The 20,672-nt window shown below is 38.0% G+C and overlaps 3 protein-coding genes across 6 annotated transcripts in view; 2 read left to right on the top strand and 1 right to left on the bottom strand.

The window, feature by feature from the left end:
* Nucleotides 1-210: 210 nt before the first annotated feature.
* LOC131220370 (uncharacterized) lies at nucleotides 211-6,554 on the bottom strand. The gene is made up of 4 exons (XM_058215312.1): nucleotides 6,363-6,554; nucleotides 3,760-3,949; nucleotides 1,880-1,949; nucleotides 211-636 (listed from the first exon to the last, which is right to left on the bottom strand). Exons 1-4 carry the CDS (start codon nucleotides 6,490-6,492, stop codon nucleotides 628-630), a joined length of 399 nt encoding a protein of 132 aa, XP_058071295.1. The 5' UTR covers nucleotides 6,493-6,554; the 3' UTR covers nucleotides 211-627.
* A 4,121-nt stretch (nucleotides 6,555-10,675) lies between these two features.
* Nucleotides 10,676-15,963, top strand: LOC131220898 (probable LRR receptor-like serine/threonine-protein kinase At1g56130). The gene is made up of 3 exons (XM_058215812.1): nucleotides 10,676-10,880; nucleotides 14,086-14,257; nucleotides 15,870-15,963. The coding sequence occupies exons 1-3, from the start codon at nucleotides 10,751-10,753 to the stop codon at nucleotides 15,907-15,909; spliced, it is 342 nt and encodes a 113-aa protein (XP_058071795.1). The 5' UTR covers nucleotides 10,676-10,750; the 3' UTR covers nucleotides 15,910-15,963.
* A 3,504-nt stretch (nucleotides 15,964-19,467) lies between these two features.
* Nucleotides 19,468-20,672, top strand: part of LOC131220896 (probable LRR receptor-like serine/threonine-protein kinase At1g56140) — a 47,329-nt gene continuing 46,124 nt past the window's right edge. For all 4 annotated transcript variants that reach the window (XM_058215808.1, XM_058215806.1, XM_058215810.1 and 1 more), the window contains exons 1-2: nucleotides 19,468-19,524; nucleotides 20,367-20,438. In XM_058215808.1, coding sequence (XP_058071791.1) covers nucleotides 20,428-20,438 — 11 coding nt within the window. In that variant the 5' untranslated portion in view covers nucleotides 19,468-19,524; nucleotides 20,367-20,427. The remainder of the gene's footprint in view (nucleotides 19,525-20,366; nucleotides 20,439-20,672) is intronic.

Genomic DNA, 20,672 nt, shown 5'->3' with positions numbered 1-20,672 from the left:
TTAATCTTCTAAACATATTTAATTGAAAAGTTTCACATGCAATTAATGATGAAGAACAAAAGAATAATCTATTCAACCAAGTGACTATAAATAAAACAACATATATTGAATTGGTAAACAATTATTGGACAGTTAAAAATGAGAAATATCTAATCATCCTATTTCAACAAACAAGCGTACGTCCACAAATAAGAGGTTTGGATTGTTCAATGAAATCTAATTTCCGGACTTTGACTAAACGATATAGATTTCCACAATCTACTTTATTTAATTTGGCTTAAATTACACCACTTCTACAATTTTTTAGTACCTGTGCATCAAGTGTCACATGCAGTACGAGTATCAATAACTCACAAAATAATATCCCAAATACAAACCATAAAGACATACATATGTATAGTACATATACATGCATCCATCATAGTATTTACTTACGTACTAATGTATCCACGTATGTATGTATTTTTGCATGCACGAACAGATTGGGAGTTGATCACCACCGTCTGATCTCTTGCAACATGGGTTGAGTGGGTAGAAGTGAGCCTTCCACGTGAATGGACATGCTCAAATTGGATGACGAGTCACATTGGCTTGTTCATGGTTCTTCCACATGGCTCTCTTAACATATCAACGGTCCTGATGGATGTTTTGGATCATTACATTGTTTCTACATAACAATGGGCCAAACTGGCTTTTTATCCCATAAGCCCAAGCCCATATCATTTATTTTACAGGCCCGTAGGTCTGATCAGGATCAACAGAAATAATTGTTGAGAGACTTGATCACCGGGCATGCAGCCTCATCTTTCCCATAAAAGTGTCACTGATGTAGAGTGGGTCACCGAAAATTTCATGGCCAAGATGGACCAGAGAAGGCCTGATCAGAGGCGGAAGTGATCCACACCGTCAGAAACTTAAAAAAATGCATATCTCGCAAATTGGAATGCGTTATTTGATGTAATCATATTGGAGTGGGAGAAGCTACTTTAGCCAACCAAACCCTACAGCGGGTTGCCCACACTGAATTTGCGAGATTACATCAAATCAATGGTCGAAAATTCATTTTATTTCTGTTTTTACTATTTATAGTAAGTTTTAGTTGGACCATAACTTTTGATCGTTGAGTTTTAGGAGTTGTGCCCAACATGGAAAGATCTTACAAAAATTAGCAGAATAATGTGGTTAGGCTAAATCGGACACTTATTATTTTTGGCCAAAAACCATGAAGTTTACTATAAATCATGACCGTTTATAAATAGTAAGTTTACTATTTATAAGTCAAAATTTTAAGGAGTTTGAGTCGGAGTTTGATCATGAAACTTCTTAGGTTTGATATCATTATTTAAGGGATTGTAAACTCATTTTTATTATCAATTAATTTATTTTTAGAATTATTAGAAATTATTTTCTATTTTCATCCCTCCCTCGTAGATTCAAGGAATCTCTGTGAAGAGTCTAGATAAACTCCATGGATTCGGAGTAGTAATCCTCAAGGAAGACAGTGCTCGACCTGCGTGATGAGAATTGGCCAAATTTGTACGCCTCATGATCTTCATGGTGGGGCCCAATGTTTACGTGATGTCCAACACAGATGATACACTTGCATAAAGATGGGGCCGCATGCCGACTGCAGATGATGAGATCTGTACCATTAAATCGATCCCGTACCGTTTATTTGTTGGGCCTGATCAAGTAGACATGCGTTTGTAGGCCCAAAAGTTATACCCAAGCCCATCTCACAATAGGATGGGCCTGAATACCAGATGGGCCAGCTCAAATTGAAATTTTCAAGTGCCCAAAATACCCCTATAAGGATAGGGATGTTTTGGCCATGAACTGGTTATTCTAGGGAGGAGGGAGAGGAGGGAGAAATCCATACATATTGGTGAGATGACAGATTTCCAAGCACTTCGGGCATTGTGTCTTTAAAAGAAATAGTATAAACTCTCCTGAAAAGAAGAAGAAAAAGAAGAACTGATCAGTGTTCTATTACTAGGAACTTAGACCCAGCCAGGTCGACGAATGAGCCGAGAATCGGATGAGTTGACCCAATGGTCCAGCCCAGGCTCGTAAACCTTGACCTGGGTCTAATTTATATTTATTGAAATTTAAAAATGTGAGTGACTTTGAAGTGTATTGGATTGTAAGACTCTTTTAAGTTTAATAAACCCATTGCCAACCGTAAGCACAAGGCTTATTAAGGCGGGTCAACGGGTGAGTTTGGGGTTGGCTTCCACCCCAATTTTGAACTGTCCAACCAGGCCTGTTACACCCACGCTGTAGTGGGATTTCACCACCTATGGGTATCGAACCCAAGACCTCGTGGTGAAACTCCTCAGAGTCTACCACTGAGGTAAGGACTCGGACCCATATACTTTTATCACATGTAGGTGTTTTTCTTCAAAACCTAGATATTTAATAATGGTAATCGCACCATTATCATATGGGCTCTAATGGCTGTTATAGTTTTTTTTTTGAAAAAAAAATGCATTGACACGGCTAAAGGTCATTATGAGGCCCATTTAAAATAAAAATAAAAATGCATAATCATTATGTAACTGTTTTTTAATACCTTGAAAATAACAGGCCACACGGTGATAATATGCTATGAGATAGATATGGAAAATCTGTGGTTGAGATTTTGCTTCCCATGAGGTAGGAAAATTAAAATATGCATAGAAATGTCGTAAGTTTTGTGATAAAATGAGATGATCAATTGTTTATTGACTTAAAAGATATGATAGAAAGAGTGCTATCAGTTCCACTAATAATGAATTCAATCATCTGAATCCATACAAAATGGACCGCCTACTGACAATAATGCCAGTAGTGAGTCGCTACTGGTCAGCATGGCCCACCATGCATGTCGTCGTCCATCCATTTTTCCAAATCATGATGTGCTGTGTACTCCACCATAGGAATCAGTGGTGATTGAACGCCCACCATTAAAACTTTGTGAGAGCCACTAAAGCTTTTTTTTTTTTTTAACACACGCACACACACCCCACACACTCACGCTAGTGGAATTTCACCACCTATAGGTACTCAAACCCTTGATAGGGGGTTGAAACTCCTGAGAGTCTACCACCCGAGCAAGAGTAAGGAGCCGATATATGTGTGACCTAATCAACAGGTTGGATGGCGAAAAAACACTACAGTGAGCCTTATGAAGTTTTGAATGGTGAGCATTCAATAACCACTGTTTTTGGTGAGGTCCACCTGAGATTTGGATGATAATGGGCTGCGGGACGTATCTCTGGGTGGCGCCCACCAGATGAAAAGTCCTGATTAATCTTTGTCAACTGGTTGGACTCCAGGGGATAGTGATATAAATACTTCCGAAAGTTTGAAAATTATGTGATATTTTCATGAGAAATAATCTTGAATTTTAAATTTTTTATTTTTAGCAATTTTATAATGTAAAAATTATTAATTTATATAATCATTTATTGGATCTAAAATCAAGCTCATGATGTTCACTTTAAAACTTAGAGCCCAGACAACCGGCTCACGAATCTCAATCAATTACTTATAAGAATTCTATAAGGTGGACCTTATTGATATCAACAGTCTGAATTACCCTAAAGGTTGAATAGTGTGATTGGGAGTATCAGTGGACCCCACTCAAGATCATGGGATCAAAAGAGAGTTAGGACTGTAGCAAAATCATAAAATGGATGGAGTGTGTCATGCCTATCAGGCTTTGATCAATGTATAGTGTGTGTGTGTGCACATGCGCGTGTGTGTTTGCATACATACATTGTGGTCATGGGCCCGGTGGTCCCGTTGTCAAACATGCACTGGCATTTGACCAATGTGTAGCTTCTGCCCATATATTTGAAGATCTTAGAATCATTGATGGCATTCCCACGGTATGGTTCACCACTTATGTTCCATGTAGGCAATGTGGACATGCCTCGATGTCGGAAGACGGAGTTTGGACCAGCCACTGCACCATCGAAGGAAATGTGTTAAGAGTCAACAGTACAGTTCACATTGGAAAATGTGACATCAAGCTTCTCTCATCAATCTCTCATATATATGACAGTTCTCACATGTATTATGACACAGGGAAAGATGTGAGGTCGAGCACTGTCTTCCTCAAAGGAATAACTGTTCTGAATCGACGGAACTTCTTTGGACTCCTCACGGAGACTTTTCGAATCCACGAGAAAAAAAGAAGTAAACAAAATAGAAAATAAATTCTATAAAATTCAAAATTGATTGATGAATTAAATAAATGAGTTCACAACTCTTTAAATATGAATACCAAGCAATGGAAGAGAAATCAGAACCAAACTATAACTAAAACTCCTAGAATTCGCAACTTACTATAAATAATAAACTTACTATTTATAGATGGTCATGATGTCTACTAGTTCGCAAGGTTTTCGGCCAAAAATAGTATCCTATTTGGCCTCACCAAGCTATTCTTCTAATTATTCTAAGCTCTTTTCACATTGGGTGCAACTCCTAAAGCCAGCGGATGAAAATTTATAATGATTATAAAGCTTACTATTTATAGTAAAAAGGGAATTAAAACAGGAAAACGATCGTCGATCTGGGGGTATTTTGTAAATCCGGCTTGCAAGATATGCCCAATCTAAGGTCCAACCATCTTGATCACTTCTGTCGTCGACCGGGCCTTTTCTGATCCATCTTGGCCATGAAGTTGTCCGCGCGCGACCCGCTCTATATCATATTAGCTTACAAAATTAAATACAAAAGTAATACGTATATAGAAAGGTACAAGGCTAAATTGATTGTAAAAAGTTTTACTTACACTTACAATATTGATTATTAAAAAACCTCTACACTTGTAGCTAAGATGAGTTTTATATGCTATTACTAATTAAGAGTGACATCTATATTCATTATATGTGAAAATTTTCTTTTTATATGAGAATCTTCTCAAGAAATTAAGTGTATATGAAATTACTTCTGAGACATCCCTAAGAGAGGTATCACAATATAATATATAAGTTAAAGACAATAATTTATGAACTTAAACAGTTGCTGAGAGCTTAATTTGAATACTTGATGTTAGCTCTACTTACTTTTGGGTACTAACAAAGTAGAGCTGACTAATCAAGACTGGCCTCTATATTAATTAGATGTAAAAAATTTCTTTTTATTTGAGAATCTTTACAAGAAAGTATATATGAAATTGTTTACGGGACATCCTAAGAGAGGGATCACAATATAATATACCAGTTAAAGGCAATACTTTATGAACTTAAACAGTTGTCAAGAGCTTAATTTGAAAACTTGAGATTAGCCCTTTTTGCTTTTGGGTATGAACAAAGTAGAGCCCACAATATGATATTTATCAACCAGAGAACTTGAAAAAGGATGATTATTTTAATGTATAATAATGATATTATAGTCACTGGCAATGATGATCAAACCATCCAGTAACTTAAGTATTTTCTTAAAACATGATTTGACATAAAAGGCTTTGAAAAATTGAAATGCTTAATTAATAGGCATTGAAACATAGAAACGGACCATTCAAGAAAGAATGTTTTCCTATCATACAGGAAATATCTCTCTCATTGACTATTCCAAATCCCCCAAATGCTGATTCTCTCTCTCATTATCTAATTGAAATCCCCAAAATGATAAATCTCTTTTTCTTTCTAACAAAACCGAACTAAAAAAGAGGCTCCAAATCTCACATGGATTTCTAATTTTTTTTCGAGAAAACCAATCAACACTTGATCACAAAGACAAATAAATAAATAAAGAATAAAAGAAATAAATAAAAATGCACTTCTAATGGAGGGAAGTTCTCCATCACCATTGTAAGTTGTAATGCTCCTAGTTTCATCTGTCTATTTGGATAGTTCAATTGATTTATCTGAGCAATCTACTAAGTCCAAAACACATTCCATGGTCTACGGCACCTTGACTGAATCCTCTAATCCACCCTTAATTTGACCTTATTTACTATAGCCTTCCTTCTTTCCAAGCCATGGATGTGATGACTACGATTCCCTTAAAAAAAATGATTTTTAAAATTATATGTAATTGGTGATATGCCCTAACAAATAGATGGTTCGGATTGTCAAATGACCTATTTTAGTGTAAGAAATCTTGACTGTCCATATTAAAACCCGATGATCAATGGTTAAAGTTTATTGGATTGGTGTGATGTTTGCATGGTAGTTCATGAAACATAGATTGGACCTAATGAACAATCCAGATCAATAAATTGAACTGAATTGCAAGTAGGAGCACCATAACTAATAATGATATGAGAGGGCAGAAGCAATTAATTCTCTTTAATGTATAAACAAAATTCCAATTTGCAACTGCATACATAGCACATACATAAATACACAGACAGTTATCATACATACCTTCAGATGGGTCTGTTGTACCATTAGATGTAGTTTGAGCTGTGGACCTCTCTCCCAAATACAAGAGATGTATGCATCCAAAGCAAAAGACAAGTAATATATAAGATGGAGATTTTGGTATCAATTTCATTTTTCTATCAAAAGATCTTTTTGTATCAGATGGCTGAGAGATAGCAAATGAACCCAAATGAGAGAGAGGAGCTTGCCTTTATTGAAAACAATCGACAGTCAACATATCCACTCCATGTATGTGTGTGGCCCATCTGATGAATGGATTGGCCGGATTTTTTCTACCCAATTTTCTTAAAGGTGAATCCAACCTTTTGAACGGCTCAGATGTTGCATGCACTTAACTACAAGCGTTTAGCTTATGCAACCCAATGCATGGCAACTTTTCCATCAGATGGCATGACTATGAACATCATTCTTTTTACAGAGGTTTGCTAACAAGCTACTCCATGTATGGACACCCGTGCCAGTTCTGTCTGCCTGTCATACGTGTGTAAGATCTGATCCGTGTATCAAGTAGGCAAAATAGTGTAGATCATGTGGCAGCTTACGTTGGTCAGCTATCGGGTATGCTTACATGATTTTAAAAATATTGGAAAGTGTAGAAACACTTTCAAGCATTTATGACCGTCCATTGTTTTCATATGATACATTTCCTAGCTATAATTGATTGGAGAAATGAGATACATGGTGGGTGCCACCTGATGCACGGTTTGGATGTCATACAAAGGAGTGGATCGGCCTGATTTCCACCGAAGGTGATCTTCATGAGGTGTTCTGTCTTTTACATGACTCACATGTCCTAAACGCATGCCGAGGCACCTTTATCTTGTCCATCAGAACCGTTGATCATTTATAAAAATATCCCTTTTAATTTATTGAATTGATTGAAAATCATAGCCACCATAGATTTTTTGGTCAACCCACGACTGCCATCTGTGGCCCCATTGTCGTTCGCATGCTGAGATGGTCAAGTCCAATAAATATAATCACTCTTCAATAAAGATCCTTGCCTTTGATTATTCTTAGATGAATATGAGCCATTAGAAATATTCTTCTAAAACAGGTGATTATAACCACCCATTTAACAAAGTTTCTGATAGTGACCTGTAAAGCCTAGCATCCACAACATGGACGGTTCTGATCATCAGATCATGCCATAACGTGGGCCCTAATGGGACGATGTAGCTGGCCATCCTGACAAAGGCAAAAAGAAAGTCATGGGCGTCATGGTGGGCGGACTTTGATGAAAAGTCAATGTTTGTGCTATTTTCTAATGTTAGGTGTAACGTCAACACCTCTCAGTCTTGTCATGAGGGAATTTTACCGAAAAAAGCAACCTCGTTATTATACAATTTACACTATGGTACCTTTTTAAAAAAGGTTTCTAATAAGCTACCTCATGCAACTCAGGTGGGCCCCATAATGATATTCATGTGAAATCCACCCCATGTTAGGCATAGAGCCCAATGATCAGCCCCATGTATTATTTAGATGGACCAAACAATTGGAAACTGTGCACAAGGGTCAACACTCACTCTTCAAACTATTTCCCTTAGTGTGACCCATTTGAATCATGTATAGTCTTGATTTTCCTGCCCCAGTCCAACATTCTTATATGGCATCCAATGGAGTAGATTTCATATAACCATCACGGTGGGCCCCCCATAAAAATAAAGGGAAGACATCTTTACCAACTATTTCCTTTAGTGTGGCCCCAAGGAATCATGGTTAACCTTATTTTTTTTTTTTCCTTGCCTAACATGGACTACATATCTAATGATTGGAGTGGATTTTATATACATATCATAATAGGCCCTACCAAAAATACATTGTTGCACCTCCCTTTTCCCACGGTTAAAAAGCATAAAGATTTATATTAGAAAATAAAATTTTACCTTTAATTTTTCATGGGGCCATCAGGATTGTATGTGAGATCCGCTCCGACTATTAGATATTTAATCCCGCACTAGGCCCAAAGAAACAAAAAAAGAAAAAGAGAAAGAAAATGAAAAGGTGATTTGTGATTTAGGTGGGCCACCCTAAAGGAAAGATGTGGGAGAGAGACATCCAACCTTGATTTTTACAGGGCCCACCATTATGAATATATGAAATCTACTTCAACTATTAGATGACACGCCAATACAGGTTGGGGGCCAAAAATCAAGCCCATTTTAAATTCAAGTGGCTTAGAACGAGGGAAATTGTTTTGATGGTGATTATTGTTGTGACATTGTTTCTAATTGTGTGGTCCGAATTTCACATAAGCATAAAGCTGGGAAATACTTGAGCTGCCAACCCATTTGTTAGCAAGGAAATCATTAAGAAATGTAAGGGAAGGCACTTAAATGATAATTGTTTAGATTAACAAAGTAGTTTATTGAAAAAGTTTTTCAAAAAAGGAGTTGGAATGTAACTTTTATATTAATTAGGTATGCTTTTATAAAAATCCCTTATCATAATTTATGAATTGGGCAAAAGAACATTAGAATTGTTTTAATCATGAGACCATGTATGTAAATCACCGCCTGAATTTCATTTGTCCGTGAGATTAGAAAGTGCAAGCATACTAGAATCATATTCGACTTGATGTTTGATTGAACACTTGTGCCTCCCACCTTAAGATGGACTGATTAAGACCGGATTTAAAAATCCATTCACCCTCTCAACCATCGGTTTTAACAATGATTAGGTGATTTAAAAAGTATAAGGGTTAGCAATTCTTGATAGATTCTTTTTACCTTATGTCAGGTACTTCTTCTTTCACTAATAAGTGTAGTCAATGTATTTTTCAAAAGGATAAATATAAAATGGTGATATATTAATTTATGGATAAAGCTCGTAACAATTGACAGAGTAAAAGAACTACAGAAAACAAAAGAGATAAATACCTAATCTACTCCTATATATGGACAATTCAGGTGGGTGGTTAGCAGAATGTGACTAAAGAATTAATTGTCTAGCTAAGAAATTGTTTAATCGGGATCCAACAATGTAAGGTTGTAGATGTTTAATCTACCCCATAGTATTATACTGATGATACTATATACTAGACAGTAACAATCTGCACCAAAAGTAAGCCTATACTAGAATATGATAAGATAAAGGTAAAAAAAATTTCTAATTATGTTTGGCATGTCCATTGAGCTAGTTTAGAGGGGAAAAAAACCTACCTCGTTGGATTTTCTAAATCGACGACCGGTAGTCTTCATACAATTTCGTTGGTGGTGCAGGATTATTCTTCTCTAAGACTTGTAGTTTTCGTACAGGGAATCTCCGTAAATCTTAACCTTCCACGTGTCCTATCGAGTGACGGTTTTCACGTTTCCAACATTATATCCGAGGGACGCGAATTGCGTACATAGTAACTCAGTGCCCTGATGCATGTGCATCATCTACACCGTCCATCCGTTTTACTGGCTCATTTTAGGGCATGAGCCCAAAAATTGAAGCATATCAAAGCTTAGTTGGGCCACACTATCGGAAAAAGTGGGATAATAATATCCCCCGTTGAAACCTTCCTATGGCCCAAGGAGACGTCCATTTGTCATCCAACCCGGTTCATAAGGTCTCAAAAACATGAATGAAGGGAAGACACAAATATCAGCTTGATCCAAAACCTCTGGTGGCCCCGAGAATTTTTCAACGGTAGGTGTTCAATTCCCACTTTTCCTGTGGTGTGGTCGCTTGAGCTTTGGGATATACTTCAATTCTGGTACCATGCCCTAAAACGATCTGATAAACCAGATGGACGGCGTAGATAAGACACACACATCACGGTGGGCCCCACAGTTTAATCAGCACGCTAGCAATCCGCGTCCCAGCCACCCCTTTTGAAAATGCATAGGGAATTCGCGAGTTCTCTTTTCATCCGTCGCGACTGATGATCTAGTTCAGGTCCCAACCTACTGAGGCTCACGTTCTAATATGGTCCGATGATTTTAACCGTCCATTTTCACCCTAACACTATAGGTAAGATATTTTATCATAATTACTCTTCTGTAGTGAACCTATCTTATGATTTTTACAGTTGACTACAAGCCATTGAAAATTTTACTTTCCTTGTCCTTAACTTCTCTACAGATAGTGATGATCAAGACCATCCGTTCAGAATGATTTTATATCATTATCCCTTATGGAATTGATTCCAGAACATGGACGGTACTGATCATCGGTACCATCTCAACATGTTGGCACCAATTGGTGGCGACATACGCTAGACCTGAGTCGCGACAGAGGGAAAATGAAACTCATTCAACGAGGAAAGGCTTGCAAACTCCCCTCTCCAAAAACCAACATAAGAAAGGGTGATCAAGAGCATTTGGGTTTATTTCCTTATCTCTCAGCTATCTGATACAGAAAGAACTTCTCATAGAAATATGAAGTTGATACCAAAATCTCCATCTTATAAATTACTTGTCTTTTGCTTTGCTTGTATACATCTCTTGTATTTGTTAGAGAGGTCCACAGCTCAATCTACAACTAATACTACAACAGACCCATCTGATGGTATGTACATCACCTCTGTCTATTTATGTATGTGCTATATGGGACTTTGCATGCTCTTAGTTGGATTACTCCATTTGGACGGCCCAATTCAGTCCAATTCATTGATCTGGATTGTTCATTAGGTCCAACCTATGTTTCATGGCCTACCATGAAAAAATCACACCAACCCAATAAATTTTAACCATTGCTCAGCGGGTTTTAATTTGGACGGTCAAGATTGCTTACACTAAAATAGGTCCAATCGACAATCTGATCCATCTATTTGTTAGGACACATCATGGATTGCTTATGATTCTAAAGAATCACTTTTTAAGGGAATTGTAGTCATTGCTTGGGAAAAGGAACGCTATAGAAAATCAGGCCAGAACAAGGATGGATTAGAGTATTTGATCAGTATGATTTTTACATGTAGTCTATGAAATATGTTCTAGACTTATAGACTGTTCCGATTGATCGATTGAACTGTGCAAATGGACAGATGCAACTAGGAGCACTGGAGCATTTCTCTACATTAAAAGTACCAGTTATTATTATTATTTATTTTATTTTATTTTTGCCTTTGTGATTAAAGTTTTGGTTGGTTTTCTTTCAAAATAATAGAAACCCATGTGAGATGTTAAGCTATTTTTTTGTGGGTTTTTGTTCTCAAAAGAGAGAATTATCATGTTGGGGGATTTGGATTTTGGAATAGTGAATGTGAGAAAGAGAGAGAGAGCCTCGTAGGAATTGGGTGCAAATAGTATATACTGAACATTCGGTGTATATCTTTTGTATGGGATTTTAAGCTATTTTTTGTGGGTTTTTGTTCTCAAAAGAAAGGGAGAATTGTCATGTTGGGGGGTTTGGAATAGTGAGTGTGAGAAGAGTCATCGGAATTGGGTGCAAATAGTATATACTGAACATTCGGTGTATATCTTTTGTATTACCTCTGGTCATGGTTGGGCAGTGATGCATGTATGTATGCCCCTTACGAATACTCTCTTCTATGGGAAATTAGAATTTCTTTATTCAATAGAAGTAGCATTTTTGGGTTTTTTTTTTTTTTTTTTGGTTTTTTTCCTGCCAGACAAGTGAAATTCATACTAGTATTTTTTGTATTTTTCTTCTAAAAAAAGATAGGAAAATCATATTGGGGGCTTTGGAATAGTCTTTTTTTTTTTGTTTTTTCCCTTGCCTTTTAACCGTAGTGAATTCAGAAGTTTGTGAATAGCGTATACACCCAAGCGTTCGGTGTATTATAGCAGGGATATGTGGGGCCCACCGTGATGTAAGTGTTTTATCCACGCCGTTCATATCTTTTCTCAGATCATTTTAAGGTTTAAACCTAAAAATGAGGCAGGTCCACAGATCCAATGGACCACACCAAAGGAAGTTGCAGTGATAATGACATTCACCGTTAAATCCTTTCTAATGTAATGTTTTTTTACCCTCTAACCTATTCTCAAAGTCATGTAGACGTGGATGAAGTGAAAACACAAATATCAGCTTGATTCGAAACTTCTCCAACTCCCAAGAGGTTTTTAACGGTGAAAGTTCAATCCCCACTCTGTCGTTCACCTATCCCTTAGGCCTGACTCATTTTTTATATAATATCTAAAATTGATACGAGGAAAACGACGAACAGCGTCTATAAACTACTTACACCATGATGGGCCTCACAGAGCCATGCCCGTACGCAATCCGCGTCCTGGCATGCGGACGCGGATTAGATACCGACAGGTTGAGTAACGAGTCCGCTACGGATGCGGATTAGATAAACAGGTTTGACCGGTTGAGTAGCGAAACTCGCCGCTATGATGTTCATTTGGAGATATTATTTTAATGCATGAGACAGATCCAAAGCCTCATTTGACCCCACGGAAAACAGTGGGAAGATTGATGCCCACCGTTGAAACCTTTTTAATGCCCACCATGGTGTTTTTTCGAAATCTAACTTGTTCAAAAGTTAACAAAGACATTAAATAAGAAAAAACACAGATATTAGGTTGATTGAAAACTTTTGTATGACCGTGGTGTCACGCTCTCCACTGTTTTCTGTAGTGGGTCCACTGGAGCTTTGTATGATACTTATTTTTGGGATCTTACACTAAAATGATCTCACAAGATGGATGGACGGCGTGGATGCAAAATATACATCATGGTGGGGCCCACAGAACTGGGTGACGTCAGTTCAGCAGTGAGTCTGGCTACACAACCTGTTAGTATCCAATCCGCGCCCGTCCGCTGTGAAGTGACGTCACCAAGTTATGTGGGCCCCACTATGATGTATGTGTTGTATCTACACCGTCCATCCATTTTGAGATATCATTTTAGGGCATGAGCCAAAGAATGAGTAAGATAAAAAGCTGTAGTAGACCCACCATAGAAAACAGTGGGTAGAGAGATTCCTACTGTTGAAACGATCCTAAGGCCCACTATAATGTTTATTTGAAATCTAACCTGTTCAAAAGTTAAAAAAGACATGAAAGAAGGGAAAACACGACTATCAATTTGATCTGAAACTTTTGTGGCCTTTAAAAGTTTTTAATGGTGGGCGTCACTGTCCCACTGTATTCTGTGCTGGGGTCCACTGGAGCTTTGGATTTAACTCGTTCTTTGGATCTTGCCCTAAAATTATCTCTCCAAATGGATGGAAGGCCAGGATACAAAACATACATCATGGTGGGGCCCACGGAACATGGTGACGTCACTTCAGTAGCGAGTCTCGCTACTCAACCTGTCAGCATCTAATACGCGCCCGTATATTGCAGGGAATAGCAAATACACGAACTGGGGCCGCGTTCGTCATCACACAGCTGAGTAATGACTGTTCATGTTCATGTGTACCAATGCTAACACATTTCCTTTGGTTTTGGGTCATCTCTCAATGATCCAAACCGTTCATACGATGGGCCTCACCTTGGATAGGATATAGCAGAAATATAAATCTCTTTTATTGGAATATTTCACCCCGTTCACCTGGTTTCATGACCCTGACCGTCCGAACATGGGACCTTTGCTTGTTGAACTTGAATGTGTGTCTTTCCTAAGAAACTGTTGGCAAGCCACCTATCCGATGGTTCGGAGTATTAGACCAGCTCTATGACTATCCAAAAGTGTTCCTACCTGGGGCAGGAACTGGGCCGCGATCATCATCACATAGCTGAATAATGACCATTCATGTTCATGTGTGCCTATGCTAACACATTTCCTTTGGATGGTGCAGTGGCCGCTTTGAACTCTATCCTTCAGGAATTGGGTGTGTCCGGGTTGCGTGGTGAACCATGCAGTGGGGCCGCCGTTAATGATTCCAAGACCATCGACGATCAGGACATGAACCCCGCAATCAAATGCCTGTGCAAGTTCAACAATGGGACCACCTGCCACATAACAGAGATGTATGTATGCTAACTCACGCACTATACATTGATAGCCTGATAGACATAACACAACCCATCCATGCTGTAATTTCACTTCATGGATCCACTTCTTAACTGATCCCAAGATCTGGAATGAGCCTGTTAATTGGCTGGGATTTTCTGAGTGTTTGTTGGGCCACATGTCTGGGCCCATGTTTTAAATTAATACCAGTGGGCCTATTTTTAGGCCCAATATATATAAATGGGCCTAGTCCAGGCCTAAATCAGTTAATTTGTGTGGAGGTCCACTTTAGCACGATCTAGGTCCATTAAATGCTGTCATGAGTAAGGTTTAAAGTATTGTCCACCGGATAAATATTAGTATTGTCCATGAATTATACGGTTGTGTTGGCCCAAAACAGCCCGATATGGGACAAAATGTTGGGGACCTGTGGAAGCACGTAGAGACAAATCAAGTAAGGTACAAGCAATCGTACAATCAAGCCTAAATAAGAACGATTCGAATTTTACGTTGAAAAACCTGTGCAAGAAAAAAACATGTCACAAAGTGACGAGTAATGCATTATAAAAGCAGAAATTATAAGAGATAGAGTTTTGCCGATTCGAACAAGCCTCGAATCTTCCTCACAAGCCCTTATCTATGCCCTTGAACCCTTAGGAGCGATTTAGAATGCCCTAATACACCCCCTTAACTCCCAAATTTCGATTACACCTGATATATAAAAATATTACAGCTGGAATAGGAAACAAATCTGGTACTCACGCAACTCTGCGCGCGCTCAGTGGGACCTTCGAGAGCATCGACATCCCATTGAAGACCTCGATGGCATCGAACTTATTTGATGACATCGAGTAGCAACACCAAAAACTTTCCAGCAATCGACATGAATTTTCTAAATTTTTCTAATGGAATCGAGCATCTGTCGATGTGGAATTAAGTGGTCTGTCGATGGCATCGATGGACCCTGTTATTGACAGATTTAAGACATCAACAACACAACAATGTCGTGTAGGTGGTGAACGATACGCCACCCAATGCACCAATTTTAAACCTTGGTCATGAGCCATTGCCAAGGTGTTAAGCTAGGCCTCGAGCCTGAAAAATCTTGAGCACGTGCCCGATTGACATAGTGGCACATCTCGTTCTTGGGAATGTCTCAAGAGAATCTCACTCAATAGAAAAGTTAAAATGTGTTTATTATAAATTAATAAATATTTTTTATATTATACAATGAATCATTTAAAATTAAATAATTTTTACATAAAAAGGGGATAAAATCACCTAAAAAATAATAATAAATGTCTATATTTCGGAAATCTAGTGATATTCTCAAGATATATCGTCTAACTTATTTCCTGCGAAAGTATCACAAAATTTTCAAAATTGTGGCAGTATTTATATCAATGCCCACCGGAATCCAACCGGTTGACAAACACTAATCAGGACTTTTCATCTGGTGGGCCCCACCCCATAGATGCCACAACCCAAATTCTCACTAATCATATCATGGTAGCCATCCATCTATGACATTGAATGTGGACCATTGCCCCATTTCTATAAACCATCCATCCACGGTTCACTGACCAGAAATTTTTAGTGTCATCCATCTTAATCATTTTTTGCTCTGAGGTTGGAGGATGGAGCCTGCTGGATGAAGTCTAAATCATGATGAATTGACAAGATGGTCCCTATCACCATACTAGGTATTGATTTTTGAATGGATAAAAATAATTCAGATAATTGTATTCGTTATTAGTCGAACTAGTAGCACTCTTTCTGTTAATCTTCAAGTTACTTGCAAAGATCTCAGTCGATCGCATTTTACAAACATACAATCATTTATGTGGATATGTTATTTTTCCTACATTGTGAGGGATGTTATTTTCAAGGTATTAAAAAAACGGTTATATAATGGTTGTGTTATAGAAAAAAGGAGCCTGGTTGATTTAGGACCCCGTGATCTACCCTAGATGTGCAGAACTAGAATTTATGATAAATCACAAAATAAACAATTAATTTTTAGCGTGGTTATTCATCATAAGTAAGAATTATCTGAAGGAAAACTCATCAATGATCATGGTCATCCATTACAATCATATAGTACTAAAGATTCAAATCTGAAAAGTGGATCCTACGAAATATAGGATTTTCATGTCTCACAAGGGGCAATTCAACCATCCAACATGGTGATTTAATCCTTTAACAAACTGTTAGATTAAATATGATTATCAGTTGGAGATGTTTGAATAGGTTCAAAAAGTAGAAAATTCACAAATAGAATTTCAGATTGTGCAAATAAATTAGATGGAAGGAAGAATAAGTAAGAAGAATATCAAAATGATTAACCAGAGAAAGAAAGTAAAAGGAGTAGGAGGAGGAAGATGAAGGTCTCACACCTAGCTGTGGAAAAGTTCCGTGCCTTTATTCTTATATATATATATATATATATATATATATATATATATATATATATATATATATATATATATATATATATATGGGAAAAGGTACTATGCGCTCGACCTCACGAGTCCGTCCCATGAGGCCGAGCTGTGTGGGCCCCACCGTGATGCGTTTCGAACATCTACCCCATCAGTCAGATGCACCATTCCATCGTGGGCCTAGGTCTCAAAAATCAAGTCAATCCGTGACTTGTGTGGACCACACCACATACAGAAGTGGGGAGGGGCTGTGCACTATTAAAACATTCATAATCATTTTTTTTGGGCCCACCGAGATGTGGTTTGCAAATCCAGCCCATCCATTATATGTGTCCCACTTGGATGAGGGTTCAGACCAAGTTTCAGCAGCATTCAAAACTTAGGTGGGCCCCACCAAGTGCTTTTATATGTTTTAACGGTGTCTTCACATGATTTTAGATGGTATGGCCCAGCTGAGTTCCGTATACGGCTGAATTTTGGGATATCCCATAATTTAAAGGGGACACATCAAATGCACGGTGTTGATAGTCGACACGCATCACGGTGGGGCCCACACAGCTCGACCTCACGGGAGCTTATCCCTATATATATATATCAAATCAATTACAATGTTTAGGGCTTAACTCACTTTAAATAAAACTTACAAATAAAAAATAAATACCAAAATACTTGATTCAGGACCGATGCATGAACTAAGTAACATGTGAGATCAAATAGCCGAATTAAGATATTTAATTAACAAAAAACACAAACGTCACTATATTCATCACAAATATCATGAAAAAAATAAATAAAATCATGTATAATCTTGGCCTAAGCTACCAATATCGTAACACACAATCATTAAATAAAAAGAAACTAGTATCTAATGGATGTAGGGACATCCAATTAGCATAGGGTATAGTCTATTTTAAAATAAAAAATCTAATACAACCTAGGGTGAAAAATAGGGTTTGGGTAATTTGGAAAAGTAGGAAAATTAGGAATTTTAGGTTTAGGGTTAGGGTTTTGGGGATGCGTATGGGAAAGTTGGGTTTGGAAGAAGACGAAGATCTATTATGGGGAGAATGAAGAACTTGAAGAAAAGAGAAGATGATGTGGGGATAGATGGAGACCTTGCACATCCGTTGATGAAGATTTGCCTCGCACCAATGTTCCTATATTCCTTTCAAATCGTATGGAAGTATCTTGAAATCACATGAAAGTATCTTCAAATCGCATAAGATAGAAGAAGAAAGCAAGAGTTTATTTATTTATTTAAAATCACAAAATCCAATGGGAGAGAGGTCACACCCCGTCTTGTTAATCTTAACGAAAATAGTCATAATCTAAATAAAACCGAAACACTCATTATGTGTCCAAATATAAATTAATAAAACTAAATCCTAAAAGATGATAAAGTCTAAAACTGATGTGGACGATCAATGATCAATGGCCCGATCATGTAATCCATGCGATCCAATGGCCCGATCGTTGCGTCCATCCGATCCAATTGTCTGGATCATTCTGTAAAGCACCCCATGTACATCTTCCCAGTGTGGAGTCTTCCAGATGCTCACATATGCACAACTGGTCTTCAACATGATAACGGGTGCTCGCTTAGCCATAGGGAAATTGGTGTGGCCTGCATCCTCCTTTGATACGTACGTAAGGGTGTATATAACGTGATGTCCTCATTAATACTCCTAGATACTTACATTAAAACAACCTAAATAGGAAACTAACAAAGTCTTACTTTAGAAATAACCTAAGTAGGAAACTAATAAAAATAGAAAATTTTTAAGACTAGAATTTTCTAAAAATCAGGAAACTAACTAAAATAAAATTTTCTAAAAATAGCAATTTCTGAAAATAAAAATTTCTAAACATAGGAACTTTTAAAAATAGAAATTTCTGCAATAGGAAATTAACATAAGACTAACAAACAAACCCAAAAAAAAAACTGCAATAAGCTTCTCTTGATCTTCAATCTCATCATATCCATAGTGATGCTTGTCGGGCCCACTTCTGTCGACGATAAACTTTAAACGGTTGGATGTCCTCGTCATCTGCCAATACATGTTTTTTATTTTTTTTCCTTTTAAAGAAAAAAGATGTAATAGCTATTACAGCTTGTATGATGATGGTACCGTTACTGTTATTGAATACCTTGGTTATTTTGAATAAAGCACCTTTATTTTATACTAAGTTTTAATTTTCATGATAGACCATACATCATCTATGGCATCATCTCCTAGTTCCACAAATGCTTTATAATCGAATAATTCACTTACAACCTATTCAACGAGTTGCTTTATTGATATTGTTTCCATGTACAACTTTACCATTGTTTTGTTTCACCACAAATTATGAGCATAGCATTGGATACAGTGCACAATATGTTTGTTGGTCAAATCTTTCTTATCAGCCTTAGGGATGTCAATGGGCCTGGCCAAAATCAAAATTTGAATAGGCCCAGCTTGAATAGTTCAATACCCGGGCCAAAGCCAACCCAAGTCTTTCCCATCGACAGCCCCAAGAAGCCTTGCGCTTGGCAATGGGTTGATTGATCTTAAGAGCCTTACAATTCAATACACTTAAAAGAGACTTACATTTTTAAATTTTTCTAAAGATAAATTAGACCAGCTCAAAATTTATGAGACTGGCCTGAACAATCAGGTCAACACATCTGAGTCTTGGCTCATTCGTCGACCAAGCTGAGTCTAAGTTCCTAGTTTAAGAACACTGATAAATTCTTTTTATTTTTCATTTTTTTTTTCCCCTTGTCCCTTCAGGAAAGTTGCTTCGGATAATAGAGGCACAATCCCAGCAGCGCTTGGGAATCTGAAGCATCTCACCAAACTGTATGGATTTCTCCTCCTTTGAATAACCAGTTCATGACCAAACCACCCATTTCCTCATAGGGGTAGTTTGGGCATATGAATTAACACTGGCCCATCTGGTATTTAGGCCCATCTTATTGTGGGCTGGGCCTGTGTATAACTTTTGAGCCTGCAAACTTGGGTCTACTTCAGGCCCAACAAATAAACAGACTCTGCACAGGCTTAGTTTAATAATACAGAACTCATCACCTGCAGCCGGCATGCAGCCGAAGTGTGTCATTTGTGTTGGACATCATGTAAACAGTGGGTCCCACCATGAAGATCATGTGGCCTGGAAATCCAGCCAATCTGCTTATTAGGCAGGCTGCTTTACTTAGAGAGTTGCATGCACCATTGAAATCAAAAGATGGCCAATGGTCTAACTCAGTGTACATATATGGCCCACCTATTGCATGGATCGGCCTGCTTTTCTAGACAAGTGATTTTCATTTTGGGGCCCACCCTTCTCTCACCAATTATGAATGTTGATGCCCAATCAGAGCCAGACATTTACCCATTAATGGCATTATGGGCCAGGCCTTGGAATAGCTGTCAGACTCTTGAGGTCAGTGCCCATAAAAAAAATGATATGGGCTTCTGCTCACGGGCTCAGGCGTCTGGGCCATTGTTTCGGAGAAGCAATGTCATAAGCAAGGCGTGCAATCTGAAACACCCATCAGGTGGGCTGCCATCAGAAAGTGAGCCAATCTGTGGGGTCCCTCCTAATGGGAAATTGGGACCATTTGATATGTGTGGCCCATCCTTGCTACTTGAATACTTCTAGTCTACTACCACTAAGTACAATGTTTGGTCTATATTTGCAGGAATTTGGCTCAAAATTATTTAACTGGTCCCTTGCCTTCATTTATTGGCAATTTAACATCCATGCAATACCTGTAAGTTACGTGACAGCTTCTAAGGTGTAATTAAAATTAGTTTGGCCATGATCATGATGTGGATGTTGGTCATTAATGCAAGGGCATTTTTGCATAGGGCTCGAGTGGGGTGGCTTATAGAATGCAGGGGCACACTTGGGGTGGATGGCCCGTGTGAGGCGGGCACCACCCGTATGACGCAGGTGGCTCATGTGAGACGGAACCCATGTAAAGTGGGGCCCATGAGAAGGGTTC

The sequence above is a fragment of the Magnolia sinica genome, chromosome 12 (assembly GCF_029962835.1).
Source record: "Magnolia sinica isolate HGM2019 chromosome 12, MsV1, whole genome shotgun sequence".
NCBI lineage: Eukaryota > Viridiplantae > Streptophyta > Magnoliopsida > Magnoliales > Magnoliaceae > Magnolia > Magnolia sinica.
The sequence above is the reverse complement of the archived record's forward strand: the minus strand, read 5'-3'. Positions and strand labels throughout refer to the sequence as shown.

Coding starts and splice junctions, on each gene's coding strand:
- LOC131220370 (XM_058215312.1), bottom strand. CDS start 6,492: ATGAAATTGATACCAAAATCTCCATCTTATATATTACTTGTCTTTTGC. Junction 3,950..6,362: donor TACAACAGACCCATCTGAAG/GTATGTATGATA, acceptor TCGATGGTGCAG/TGGCTGGTCCAAACTCCGTC. Junction 1,950..3,759: donor ACCGGGCCCATGACCACAAT/GTATGTATGCAA, acceptor TCTTCTTTTCAG/GAGAGTTTATACTATTTCTT.
- LOC131220898 (XM_058215812.1), top strand. CDS start 10,751: ATGAAGTTGATACCAAAATCTCCATCTTATAAATTACTTGTCTTTTGC. Junction 10,881..14,085: donor TACAACAGACCCATCTGATG/GTATGTACATCA, acceptor TGGATGGTGCAG/TGGCCGCTTTGAACTCTATC. Junction 14,258..15,869: donor ACCTGCCACATAACAGAGAT/GTATGTATGCTA, acceptor TTTTGCTCTGAG/GTTGGAGGATGGAGCCTGCT.